The sequence below is a fragment of the Chanodichthys erythropterus genome, chromosome 6, assembly GCF_024489055.1.
Source record: "Chanodichthys erythropterus isolate Z2021 chromosome 6, ASM2448905v1, whole genome shotgun sequence".
NCBI lineage: Eukaryota > Metazoa > Chordata > Actinopteri > Cypriniformes > Xenocyprididae > Chanodichthys > Chanodichthys erythropterus.
In genome coordinates this window covers 7,778,975-7,793,122 of record NC_090226.1, presented here as the reverse complement: position 1 = coordinate 7,793,122, position 14,148 = coordinate 7,778,975, and the positions used below count along the sequence as shown (strand labels likewise).

At 35.3% G+C, this 14,148-nt stretch overlaps 1 protein-coding gene across 1 annotated transcript in view; it reads left to right on the top strand.

The window, feature by feature from the left end:
• thsd7bb (thrombospondin, type I, domain containing 7Bb) overlaps positions 1-4,052 on the top strand; it is a 98,485-nt gene extending 94,433 nt beyond the window's left edge. The window contains exons 27-29 of the mRNA XM_067387194.1: positions 1,418-1,610; positions 2,678-2,765; positions 3,099-4,052. Coding sequence (XP_067243295.1) covers positions 1,418-1,610; positions 2,678-2,765; positions 3,099-3,177 — 360 coding nt within the window. The 3' untranslated portion in view covers positions 3,178-4,052. The remainder of the gene's footprint in view (positions 1-1,417; positions 1,611-2,677; positions 2,766-3,098) is intronic.
• Positions 4,053-14,148: the final 10,096 nt, after the last annotated feature.

Sequence of the window (14,148 nt, the reverse complement as noted above, 5' to 3'; positions counted from 1 at the left end):
TTTGAGTAATGTTTGTTTATAACTGATACCAGTTACTCTGAAACAAGTTGATGAAATGGAGAGAATAAAGTTTTTGTTTGCATTTCTTTCAAGATATAGTAATTAAAAATATAATTATTAATTAGAATGAAATTATGATTCATTTAAAAGAAGGTATAAAAGACAGAACCCCCAAACTATCGGTATCTTTATCGGTATCAGCAGATATCCCTCTGAATAATTGGCTATAGGTATCGGTGGAGAACATACAGAAGAAGATTAGGGCCAAGCAATAATAAAAAAATAAAACCATCTCGAGATTAAAGTTGTTACATTTCGAGAAAAAACTTGTTAAATTACGAGAAAAAAAGTCGTTAAATTACGAGAACAATTCCGTTAAATTATGAGAAAAATGTCGTTAAATTTCGAGAAAAAAGTCGAGATAAAATGTTGAGAATAAAGTCATTAAATTACCAGAAAAAAGTTGTTGCGAGAAAAAATTCATTAAATTACAAATTTGTTCTCATAATTTAATGACTTTTTTCTTGTAATTTAATGACTTTATTCTCATAATTTAATGACTTTATTCTCAACATTTTATCTCGACTTTTTTCTAGAAATTTAACGACATTTTTCTCATAATTTAACGAATTTGTTCTCGTAATTTAACGACTTTTTTCTCGTAATTTAACGACTTTTTTCTCGTAATTTAATGACTTTTTTCACGTAATTTAATGACTTTTTCTCGTAATTTAACGACTTTTTTCTCATAATTTAACGACTTTTTTCTCGTAATTTAATGACTTTTTTCCTGTAATTTAATGACTTTTTTCCCGTAATTTAATGATTTTCTCGTAATTTAACGACTTTTTTCTCGTAATTTAACGACTTTATTCTCAACATTTTATCTTGACTTTTTTTCTCGAAATTTAACAACTTTAATCTCGAGATGGTTTTGTTTTTTTATTATTGCTTGGCCCTAATCCTCTTCCGTAAGAACATATGGTTAACAATTTAATAGAAAAAATGTTATGGTGACATTGAGATTCACCCTATTGGTAATACAGCTGTTGTTACACAGTAGCTCTGGATCTTTGTTTGCCTCCAGTGCATGTATTACAATAATGTAACATGAATCAATATTCGATATAATCAATAATTTAGCAGTGATCGATATCCCTTTTTTTTTTTTAAGGAAAGGATCTTTGACAGATGCTGAGTTTACTAAATGTGATATCATTTGACTCACGACAGTGTCTCACTGTGTTATAATGAGATGTGAAACCCTTCATTATCACATATCACAACTTCATCTCACCCTCTAATGCCATGCAATTAACAGCTGTACGTCTCCATATGTAGAGCGTAGCACATTTCAATATCCAGCACACTCCCCCATCACTGATGTTTTATGAGAATCTCTCCGTCTTTCTGTCAGAATGGAGTCTGCGGTTGTGAGAAGGGCTTCACAGAGGTCATGACCTCTCATGGGTTCCTTGACTACTGTACTAGAACCCCAGGGTTGGACCATAAGAAGGCAGATGTGAAAACCACCGCAGGCCGTCTTAGACCAGAGCACGCTCGGAACAAGAGCAACGTCAAGGACTGGGCGCTGCAGCCTCTTGGACCAGGTACTAACAACAACCATTTGCTTTCCTACAGGGTACTGCAGTGATGATTTTTGTAAGCCAGCCCAGAAGTTAGCATCGGTTCCCTTGACAAAAACCCAATAGGATTTTTCCATTGGCTTTTGAATTGCTGCATAAAATAAGCTCTGTGACCAACACATTTTTTTTTTTTAATGATCATCTCTTTATAATTGAACACACCTTTATGAATTTTGATGCTTAAATACAATTGCCAGAAGTAACATAGTCCATAAACAAACTGCACCACGGCACGGTCGCATGACTTCAACTCTTTAAGAAACATTTTCCCTGAAAGTTTGAAGTAGACTAGCGAGTAGATGTGTTCGGTGTGATGCCGTTTAATGTCTCAACATCCTCAGTAGATGCTTGTTAGCAACCCCCTTTTTTAAGACAAGTAAAACCTTTAAAAAAACAAATGACTTGTGTATTTTATCTTATATGATAAAACATAAAAATATCTTAAACTTGTGTTAACAACAGACCTTATTTCAGGCATTTAACCAATAACTCATTCAAAAAAAACAATTGAACCGGAAGTGATAAAATGCTAACTGTTTTCCAGGTTTTAGCCTACAAATGAATGCCATCCCTGCAGCACTCTATTGGATGGATTGTTTGATTGACAGCTAAGGCTAGGACAAATAAATCGATGCATCGCAAATCGAGAAATTGCTCCAATTCCTTACCCACACAACTTTAACCTTCTATAAAATAATCATTCATAAAGTTTGAAAAGGTTGAAGCAAATTACAAGGGTTTGCAGTGAGCTGTTTACATTAATCTTATGTCATAAAAGCATTCTGAGGCGCAAATACATTCTCGGACTTAGCCGAACGCAAAAAACTAGCCTAAAAACTAGCCTAGAGCGCCATCTGCTGTTAAAACTAAGCTCAGAATCGATTCGAGAGAAAATTGCAATGCAGAATCGATTTACAATTCGAGATGAATCGATTTATTGTCCCAGCCCTATTGACAGCTGGTGGTCATGAGCCAGTTTTCTCAACCATGCACCATGCTTTGTAAATGTTAATGTTTATTTTGACTGACAGATGGCCGTGTCAAATTGTGGGTATATGGGCTGATGGCAGCTGGGTTTGTTGTGATCCTCCTCCTCATCATGATGTCCTTCCTACTGTGGTGAGGCTGATTTTTACATGGCTGTGCTAGTTTAATGTGCTTCATATCACTCTTTCTTCTCACATAATAAAACAGCTGGGCTCCTAATCACCCTCCCGTCAGTTAAGTTTGCGATAATGACTGCCTGAATGAACATTAGCCCATAAATAAACCACTGGTATATGTTTTTAACACAAATCATTTATGTCTCCCTCATTGGTAAATATCATAGATGAAACATGTATATTCTGCACTCTAGTGGTGATAGTTTAAACTACAAGAAATCATGACACAAATTGTTTCTTAGGTGGTTGTTCTGAGTTTATACAAATGTAAACATGTTTTGCATTTCAGTAAGAACCCAGAGGACAGTCCCGGCAGCAGTCCGCAGAAAGCACTGGCTCTAGCATATGATGGGGACATGGATATGTGAGTCCACCATGTGTATGCAATGCTAAAACATGCTCAAAACAAACGTCTGGCATCCTTCAGGCCACATCATGAACATTTACAGCAGCGCACAAGCTGAGTATGACAAAGAGCCAGACCAGAGATGGTGTTGACTGGAGAACCGATGTTTAAACAGCACAAAAACTAAAAGGGAGGCTGTTGGGAGAACATGGAACTGCACTGAGGAAAATGTCATACAGGATGTGACATCATGTCTACAGTACCATAGCGTGAGTGTGTGTTGTTTGTCTGTTATTTCATGAGTGTGCGGGGATCTGTGCGTGCAGGTGCGTAGGTGTTGTTAATCATAGAGTTTGTTTAATGCCCATTATGAGGAAATTGTTCTGTACATGTTAAAGGAATCGTTCACTCATAAAGGATTATTTTTCACTCACTTCTCATGTAGTCCCAAACCCGTATTAATGTCTATCTACTGTGAAACACAAAAAGAGAATTTCTAAAGAATATCTAGGCCACTCTTTTTAATATCATCAGTCGTATGAACTTCTTTTGCGTGTACTTTTTCCATGCTTGAAAGCTTTGTTCCCATTCAGTGCATGAAAAAGAGCTACCAGAACATTCTTAAAAACATTTAATTAAAATTCCTTTATGTTCCGCAGAACAAAGTCAGTCATATGAGTTTGAAACTACATGAGACTGGGAAAATGATGACAGAAGTTTCATTTTTGGGTGAACTATCCCATTAATGATCCCTAAAGAGGGATGTTTGCTGATGCACTACATTAGTGCCATCTTAAGTGCCATATTTATTAATTTATTTATGTTTTAAAACCTATATAGCTTTTAAATATTGCCTCCCTATTTGAATCCTTTAGGTGTTAAACAACAGTCTTTTGATTTCACCCTGATCAGCTTTGAAACATTTAAAATGCTTTGTTACCCCTGAAAAGGTTGTGACATGGTCTTTTGTAATGTGTTTACTGTGAATATTTTCTATCTGTGTCTTCTAGTGGTTTATAAATAAATCTGAATCTCAGAGCGGAGTCTTATATTTAAATAAGCACGGTTTCATGCTTTAGGACTTCCATATTTCTGCTGTGTTTCACTATCTGGTTGCGCTCTTTTAGATTCCTCTCAGTCTTTACGGTTCTGGAACAGTGCTGCTGTCATTTCTGATCAGTATCAATACACTGAGCCAACTTCTATGGGTCAAGCCCAGATTGTCATATTCCTCTCATGAATTATAATTAGAATGTGAATTAGTTACAACAGATGAGATCAAATGAGGAAAACGCAGGTGCTGCACAGCTGCATGTATTTGCAAAGGCCTGTAGGTGGCAGTATGATACTGTGATAGAAATCACAATTATTTGAGGTTTTTGGTTCGTGTATGCTGATATAAAGCTCTATAAGCATACAATACAGTATCAAGGACATCACAAGACAGCATCTGAGTTTTAAGCATTAGTAGCCATATATATATATATGATGTTTGAAAAACTGTATGTTCTTCAATAAAAACATGTACTGAGGGGGAAAAAGGAAATATAGTTTCAGTTTACATCTTGATTGTTTTTTAGCATTTTAATTAAGTAAGATTGTTTTAATATAATAATAATGATAATGATAATATATTAATTTAAGTTTATTTCATCCCACTGCCTCCTTCGAAGTTTGCTGAGGACCTCTGGTTATGAACCACTGTATGTCAACAACAACAACAAAAAAAAGATAAAGATAAAAATGACTGCTTAATTTAAACATTAAGAAGTCATTCATTGCACCTTACACTTTACAGATCAGCTTATAAACTATTTCTAAAGTTTTAAAGAATTACAGTATACCAATAAAGGTATAATTATGTGATTTCTGTGAAACAAATGAATGAGAAGTCCATACAATGATTTCTCAACATTTTGTTCGTTGCTTGTTCATATTCACACTTATGAGACCGTGACAGGTGTGACGTCAGTGACAACGAATCTAAATGGTTATTTAATGTTTAAATAGTGCACGAGCATGCTTTCATTTTTGAGCAAACTGTTCCTTTAAGGGTGCTTTTGCTCATAACACGTATCTTGGTCTGTAGTGGCTGAACATACAGAGCCAAAGGGAAAAAAACTCGCAATCTTTTTAGCATCTGCATGCTGTTAAGTACTCGAATGTTGGCATAAATTCATGCCAAAAATGTAATCAACAAACGTGATTGATTTGGAGAGTTTTTGATCGAGCGCAAGGCATTTGAGTGAGTTTTCTTCACACCTCGCTTTGCATCAGGTCACTGATAAGGTTTTCCAACAGCCCAGATTTCGAAATTGGATTCATTGATTTACAAGAGGAGGTAAATGACTTTTTACTACTCTCGAAGGAAAATATTGTAGGTTATTTGGACCTTGAATTATTTTCTGTCTAGCTAAATTCAGCCCAAGATGATCAAATTACCCATTATAGGCAAATGGGCGGCCCACAGCAGCAGTCTTTTTGCATCAAAATGTATTTTGTCTTTCACAATCTGGTTACTGTTGAAGGACGACATTAATTTTACATGTCTGTTTTTGCAACACTGGATCAGCCTTTTTTGGAGATATGTGGTTGTTTTAGACAGAATTTACTTATTTAATTTAGTTTTCAGTCAAACAGAAGACCTCTCATCTCCTCATTCCTCCACTCGTACCTTCTTCTCCCCTCCCCTCCCCTCCCCTCCCCTCCTCTCCCCTCCCCTCCTCTCCTCTTCTCTTCGCTCCTCTATCAGTGAAGAAGTGCATTAGAGAGCTCTCGTTCTCGCTCGTGTCTCTGTGTGCCTTATCAGATGAGATAAGCTTGAGTGCTGAGGTTCTAATAGGGTTCCAGCCCAGTGGGATTCTCCTCACGTGCCCAGAGAACAACAAACACATACATCACTGCACCCCGAGATCAGCTCCACGACAACACAGACGCTGCCCAAATCAACCACATTCTTAACCATCAAGATCCCAGTTTACTGAAAGCACCTAAGATTGCCAAGAGTTTGCACTTAAAGGTACAGTTCATCCAAAAAGAAAAAAGAAAAATTAGTCATAATTTAGTCTTTTTTTTTTTCTTAAACACACCTTATATAAATATATGTAAACATGAATGTAAAGATTATAAGAATTTTGCATATAGTGGAATATATTACACGACAAGGCTGCATGATTTGGTGAGGCGGGGGTGTCAAACTGATTTTTCTGATAAAAACTGCAATTTCGATTTAAAATGCAATTTAAAAACGAGATTTGCTGTGTGCTTGTTTGTAGGGCTGCACAAATATAAATATTAAATCAAGAAATAATGTAATATTTCAATGTAAATTTAAAACGAATTATTACTTTAAATAGAAAGTACAACTGTAAAATTAAAATACTAATATTTCTTGAGTGTCTTAAAAAGTAGTATGAATATTCTTCAAATTATCTTATTTTGAATTCCATAGATGAAAGAAAAGCCACACAGGCATGAGGGTGAGTAAATGGCAGAATTTGAATTTGTGGATGAATTCTTCCTTTAAAAACCTGGTTTATTGGTTTAAGGCTTTTAAATCATTTCAATTAGAAAAAAAAAATAGAAATTTTCTAATTGAAGGGTTGGTTCACCCAAAAATGAAAATTCTGTCATTAATTACTCACCCTCATGTCGTTCCAAACCTGTAAAACCTTCATCTTCAGAACACAAATGAAGATATTTTTGATAAAATCCGATGGCTCAGTGAGTCCTGCATTGACAGCAAGATAATAACACTTTCATATGCCCAGAAAGCTACTAAAGACATATTTAAAACAGTTCATGTGACTACAGTGGTTCAACCTTAATGTTATTATGAGACGAGAATACTTTTTGTGTGCCAAAAAAACAAAATAACTTAATTCAACAATATATAGTGATGGGCGATTTCAAAACACTGCTTCATGAAGCTTAGAAACTTTGCAAATCTTTTGTTTCGAATCAGTGGTTTGGAGCGTGAAGGCCTTACTGAGCCATCGGATTTTATCAAAAATATCTTAATTTGTGTTCCGAAGATGAACGAAGGTTCTTACAGGTGTGGAACGACATGAGGGTGAGTAATTAATGACAGAATTTTCATTTTTGGGTGAAGTAACCCTTTAAGCTAATCACTTGCCAATGAAACCGATAGTCCCATCCCTAAACTCACGCTACTGGTTAACTCAGTGCTGCTGTGTTGGACTGGACAGAATGCACAAACAATGTTTTGAAGAAGCTACATTGGGGACAAGTGTTTTATATCCAAAACATCGACCAGGATTACAAAGTCTCATCATGCTTTCCATAATGAAACAAAAAAAAAGTCTGACTCTGCAACAACAAGCTTAGCCAGACACTTTCTATAGGGCAGCTCACCTTTCAAATATTAGTAAACGATTATAAAACACAAACACTAAGTGGAAGGCCAGTAATGAGAAAGATAAAAGAACGTGGCAGTGAAGAAAAAGAAGAGTGTTGGAGAAGATAACTCCCGTCTCTTCATTACTCCCTTTTCCCTTCCATTAAAAGCTTTTTCCAGCTCCTCTGCCCCCGGCTGAAGACTCTGAAGAGAAAGTGTAATTGTGCATGGGAAATTAAGTCTGCGACTTGCGACACTATTTAAAATACTGAGTCCCCAAGGGTAAGGAAGTCTGCTATGACAACCAATGTTGAGGAAGCTACTTTAAAACTCTAGCTTGTCAAGCTTCAAGCTCCTCTTGACTTATTAAAGAAGTAGTTCACTCAAATTAAAATTCTGTCATTATTTACTTACCCTTATTTTGTTGCATTACTGGCTTTCTTCAATGGATGGATAATATGGCAACAGTTTTGTATATAATGAAACTGAATTGAGGACTGTAAATGACAAGAAAACACCCTAACAGTATCATAAAAGTAGTCCATATGACTCGTGAACTATATATACTGTACTATGAAAGTCTTTTGAAGTCATGCTATCTGCCATACAGATCCCTGAGAAGTAGAGCTTGTGAGAGAAATAGCGATGCCCCATTCGCAAATAGACCATTTCAATGAATCCATTGATCCATTTCACAAAACCGGTCTATATGATTAACTTGTGAAACAGACTGATCACATTTCCAAGTTCAACTCACACTGCCAAGAACCGGATCAGTGAACGAAAAGCTCTTTTGATATACGTAGATCTGTTCAATGATTCGGTTGATCAGCTGCACAAAACCGGTCTAAATGATCTGTTTATGAATTAAACTCATCTGATTCTCAAGTTCAACTCACATTGCTACTCTTCTCATGACTAGAGAACTGGATCAGTGAACTAATTGTTCTTTTGAAGTCAGAATCGTTCCTTTGATTCAGAACTTTTTATTGAATAAGTTGATCCATGGCTGCATCAGAAATCACATACTTCCCTACATTATAGTAGGTGTAAAACAGTATGCGACAAGAGTAGTATGTCCGAATTCACAGCACTCATTAAAGAGTAGGCAAAAAGTACCCGGATGACCTGCATCTTACATTGAGATTCTGAAGTGTGCATATAATGGACACTTTACTATTCCATGAGGCCGCAGAAGAGGATTTCTGAATGGCAGTGAAGCCACGCAACTGATACTGGTAAGTCACATGACGGTGACAGAATGGCAAATATAGTGCATCCAGATTACATTCATATACACACATTCATACTATATAGAACATACTTTTTAGCAGTCACAAAGTAATACTTATTCAAAATAAGTACCTATTCAGAGAGTATGTGATTATGGAAGTAGCCCATTTCACAATATCGGTCTAAATGATTCATTCATAAATCAGAACAATCTGGTTCCAGAGTTCAAATCACATCATCACTTCTCTCATGAGTTGACTCGAGAAAAGGATAAGCGAACAAATCGCTCTTTTGAGTCACAATCGTTCTTTTGATTCAGATCTTTCTAATGAATCCATGTCACATAATCGGTCTGAATGACTCATTCATGAATCAGTCTGGTTTCTTGAGTTCAACTCACATCGCCACTTCTCATGAGTTGACTTGAGAAACGGATCAGTGAACAAATCATTCTTTTGATCTTTTCAATGACATGGGTAATTATTGCTCAAAGTTTGTCTGAATTATTTATTTACAAATTAAAATCATATGTTGCTTGAGTGAAACTTTTCAATTAATTAGTCGATCCACAGGTCTGAATGATCCATTCACAAATTGTACTGACCGGATCTCTGGTTTAACTCACTGACTAATATCTGCAACAGCAGTTAAAATGCCTACTGGAGGGAAAGATTGTCGTATGACTTGGAATATACTTTTGCGACACTTTATAGAGTAACTATTACTTATACTCTCATTACTCAGAGTCACATTTATATATATATTTTTTTAGTAAGTAATCTACCATTTGACTGAAGTCTGACTGCCTGGACCTTTGGGCTTATTTAAATACAAAGCCAGCTTTTTTTTCTATAGCAGAAAAAGAGGATGTACATCATCACATTTTTTTCTGTAGAAGTGTGACTCATATAGCAGAAACCTCTTATCTTGATGACAGATTGTTTTAAAACTGCTGTGTTTTCTCCTCCAATCAAATCTCGCATTTGTTCACTGCGGTAATTTTAATCAGTTAGTCTGGCGGAGTGCACAGGCCAACATTTTCCCCTTGGGATCAATAATTGTATTGATGACAGTCCCGATAGAGGCAGTTCAAGCAACTTGTCTTTGCAGAGCCACATCGATTTCATTTTCTGCAATCCATTCGAATCAGGTGGCTGCCAAACCCCATTGTGTTTCACCTCGCACCGGACAGGCATTATCAATCACACACAGAGAATGGCCTGTCCGATCAGTCCAGAGTTATGTGCAGTCGGTCTTTCTCAGGGACATTGTCCCTGGCCTCCGCTCTTGAGAGATGAGGTTCACTCGGGTGCTTTACACAAATGCCGACAGGTTGCAGTGCAGCTGTTGTGTGTTGGCCATAGGCAGAAGTGTTCAATCTCTTGATGTCAGACTTATGCAACATGTGATGGTTGCAGAAGCTTTTGTTGTTGTTGTTGTTGTTTTGAGGAAGCTTAACCTGTACTAATTAGATTTAACTGGAGATTAGGGTATTTGTTGACTTGTAATATCCTTTTTTATCAGTTGCCCACTTATATTGAATTTGTGACATAACACATCCTTTACCAAAAGTTTCGGTATCATGGTGCAGTGATGGTATCCAGTGATGATACAGTGGTACTTTACATACTGTATATTTTCATTCCAGTGCTATTTTATTATTATTATTTATATACTATTATAGTATTTTTAATATCTTGATTTAGCTTTTATTTTTTTAGATTTTCAGTTTTCATTAGTAATTTTCTAATGTGCTTTTGTCATTTTTATTTTTTTAAATATTTCTATATAGCTTTATTTTTTTATTTCAGTTTTAGTATCAATTATTAAGTTTTAATCAATTATTTTAGTAAAGTTGATATATTGTAGTTTTTGTTAAAATTTTGAACTTTTATATTTTCTGTTTTCATTTTAATTTTAAAATTTTAGCAATTTTGTTGTTTTTTTGTCCTTTTTTATAGTTTTATATATATATATATATATATATATATATATATATATATATATATATATATATATATACATTTTTTTTTTTTTTTTTTTTTTTTTTTTAAATATGTCTTTATAGTTCTTATTAAGTTTTAGTTTATTTAGTTTTAGTTATTTTAATACTTTAACTCAAACTAAATGAAAATGAGAACTGTTGCTTTGGCACAAATAACACAAGTTTGGCACAAGTTTTCCATCTAATATTTATGCTTTGTTTTAGATTGTATATTGTATTTGTTTTACTTTTAATTAACAATAACAACTTCGTTTCATGCCACTGTATTTTTTTTTATTAATGACACCAACGCAGTCAATGTCTTTTGATGTTGTTTCACTAATTGAAAAAAAAAGTCTGTTGTGCAACATCAGTTATATGTTATGAATCCATTTTTGTCCGTTTCTGTACCACTAAATCTGGACATCACTGTGGTTATGTACCATACAAACACTTAACAGCTATCCTAAACTGTTTGCAACAAAACAAACGATTTATTCATACTAAGTATCCACTTTCCTAAGTATGATTTTTCATATTTCTCTTATCGTTTTTGGTTTAACTTCAGACATGATGAAGCTGTCTACTGATCCTTATTAATGGACGTTCTGTGGTATCACAGCCCCTAGGCAACACAAGGAACTCATATGCAGCACTCAATGCCACGTGAAGTGTTTCACGTATAAAATTTATCGCCGGACTGCCTCTTTGTCAATAATAGCTGTCAATGTGAATGTCAGGGCGAGGCATGAGAATCCATTAGACACGGCAGCAGTAGACTGACCTGTGGCATCACATTCAGTCACTGTAGCCTACTGTCATTTCTTTTGGGTCTCCAAAGAGATATTCGGAATGGAGTGTTAACCTTGGATCATAAAACACAAGAGACTGCAGGCCATTTTGACATCAGCCTCTGATAAAGCTCCTCAAACACGTGTAGCTATTGTGAAAAACCACAATCTGCTGTGAAAAGGTTTTGGTGGTTTTGGTAATTTTGTTAAGAGGACACAATAGATGTGTGTTATTCTAACAAAAACTTTTTGTTCAGGTCATGTGTCACCCTAAAATTTCAAAACATAATTATCTTGCATAAACGGAAGCGCTGATATATATAGCATGATATAATTTTAATTTTAATTTTTGTATTATATTAATAAGAATCTAATGAGATTGAGAATAAAAGGTGTAATAAAATGTCCAGACACATTACAGTCTGTAAATGTTCCTGAAAATAATGATAATAATGTTTACTTCATTTAATTTACTTTATCCTTTGATTTTGGGGTGAGATTTGGCCTGGACAGGTTGTTGTGTGATTCACCTTAAAATGCTTCAGTTCTGCTGCTGCGAGTTTGAAGTGAGAGCTGTATCCTAATCTTAATTAAAGGGCTTGATGGCAAAAGGCAGGGCTGAAAAATCCTGCAAAAACAGATTCGTTCAAAAGGAGAGAGAGGGAGGGAGAGAGAGAGAGAGAAGAGAGAGAGACAATAGGTTTCTAAATCCCATGCCGGATTGATCTTCCAGCTTGTGGTGTTGGGAGTTCTGTAATTATGGCTGAACTGAGTCCTTGACCCACTTTTGCAGTCTTATCTCTCTCGCTCTTTCTCGTTTTCTTTCTTTCTATCTGTCTTTCTCTCATTTCGTCTCTCACTCCACATTTTTCCTCTCTCTCATGCCGTCTTTCTCCTGCTCACTAAATTGCTGAAGAAGTGCATGCAAGTAGAAACGGCCGATGCTGTTATGTGAGACGAGATGGCCGAGTGCCCGGGGTGTTTAAACTGTGAGAGCTTGCTCCAGTGGGGAGAATTACTCTCCTTCTCTCTCTCAACACCACATTTGGCACCTGAGGCCTGCCCTGGCAAAGCACCTCATCATCCCCCCCAACCCAGACACAATTCAGCATGGCACCGCAATCCGCTCAGTAATGCGGGACCTCAACCACAGCTGGCTGCAGGGAACTGTTGGCCATCTAATATTTCATTTGATCCATTTCTTCTTGGAGATGAGAGTCGATAGTCTCGCTCAGGGCAATGTTTGGTGGTAAAGATGTTCTCTTTTAATACTACACGGCAAATGTGCCGAGACTGAAGACTCAGCTCATCCTTATTCCGGCCAAAGCAGGCCGTGCTAAAGGGGTGAAACGGTTGAGTTTAACTGTCAACTTCATTTCACGTGTTATATTGGATTATTTTTATGGCATTGCAGAGTTCATGATTCAGAACAGTGTTGGAAAAAAGCTTTATAAAAGACCAAGGTGTCAAACTGTCTTCTTCATGTTTCATTTTTGGTGAATGCATAGTATCAGTTTGAACTGCAAAGGTGAATCTCATGAAAACACGTCCAGGTCATGTTTTTTCAATTCAAATGAAAAAGATATATGCTTAAATATATATGATAAATAGCATTAAAATTAGCATATTAAATATTATATATAAATATACTTTTAAACTAGTGTGTGTGTTTAAGTATATATATATATATATATAATGATGAGAATAATATTTTTAGATGTTATGAAGAAGAACTATGGAGGCTTGTTTCCTCCACTGAATAAAAAATAAAAAAAGGTACAATTGCGACTTTTTATCTTGTAATTCTGACTTGTTTTTTCTCAAAATTGCATGATATAAACTCACAATTACGAGTTATAAAGTCAGAAATTTGAGATATAAACTCACAATAATGAGTTATAAAGTCAGAAATGCGAGATATAAACTCACAATTACGAGTTATAAAGTCAGAATTGCGAGATATAAACTCACAATTACGAGTTATAAAGTCAGAATTGCGAGATATAAACTCACAATTACGAGTTATAAAGTCAGAATTGCGAGATATAAACTCTCAATTAGTTATAGTCAGAAATGTGAGATATAAACTCACAATTGCGTGTTATAAAGTCAGAATTGAGAGATATAAACTCTCAATTACGAGTTATAGTCAGAATTGCGAGATAAACTCAATTATGAGTTATAAAGTCAGAAATGCGAGATATAAACTCACAATTATGAGTTATAAAGTCAGAAATGCGAGATATAAACTCACAATTACGAGTTATAAAGTCAGAAATGCGAGATATAAACTCACAATTATGAGTTATAAAGTCAGAATTGCAAGATATAAACTTTCAATTAATTATATTCAGAAATGTGAGATATAAACTCACAATAATGAGTTATAAAGTCAGAAATGCGAGATATAAACTCACAATTACGAGTTATGAAGTCAGAATTGCGAAATATAATCTCTCAATTAGTTATAGTCAGAATTGCGAGATAAACTCAATTACAAGTTATAAAGTCAGAAATGCGAGATAGAAACTCACAATTACGAGTTACCAAGTCAGAATTGCGAGATATAAACTCACAATTACGAGTTATAAAGTCAGAATTGCGAGATATAAACTCACAATTACGAGT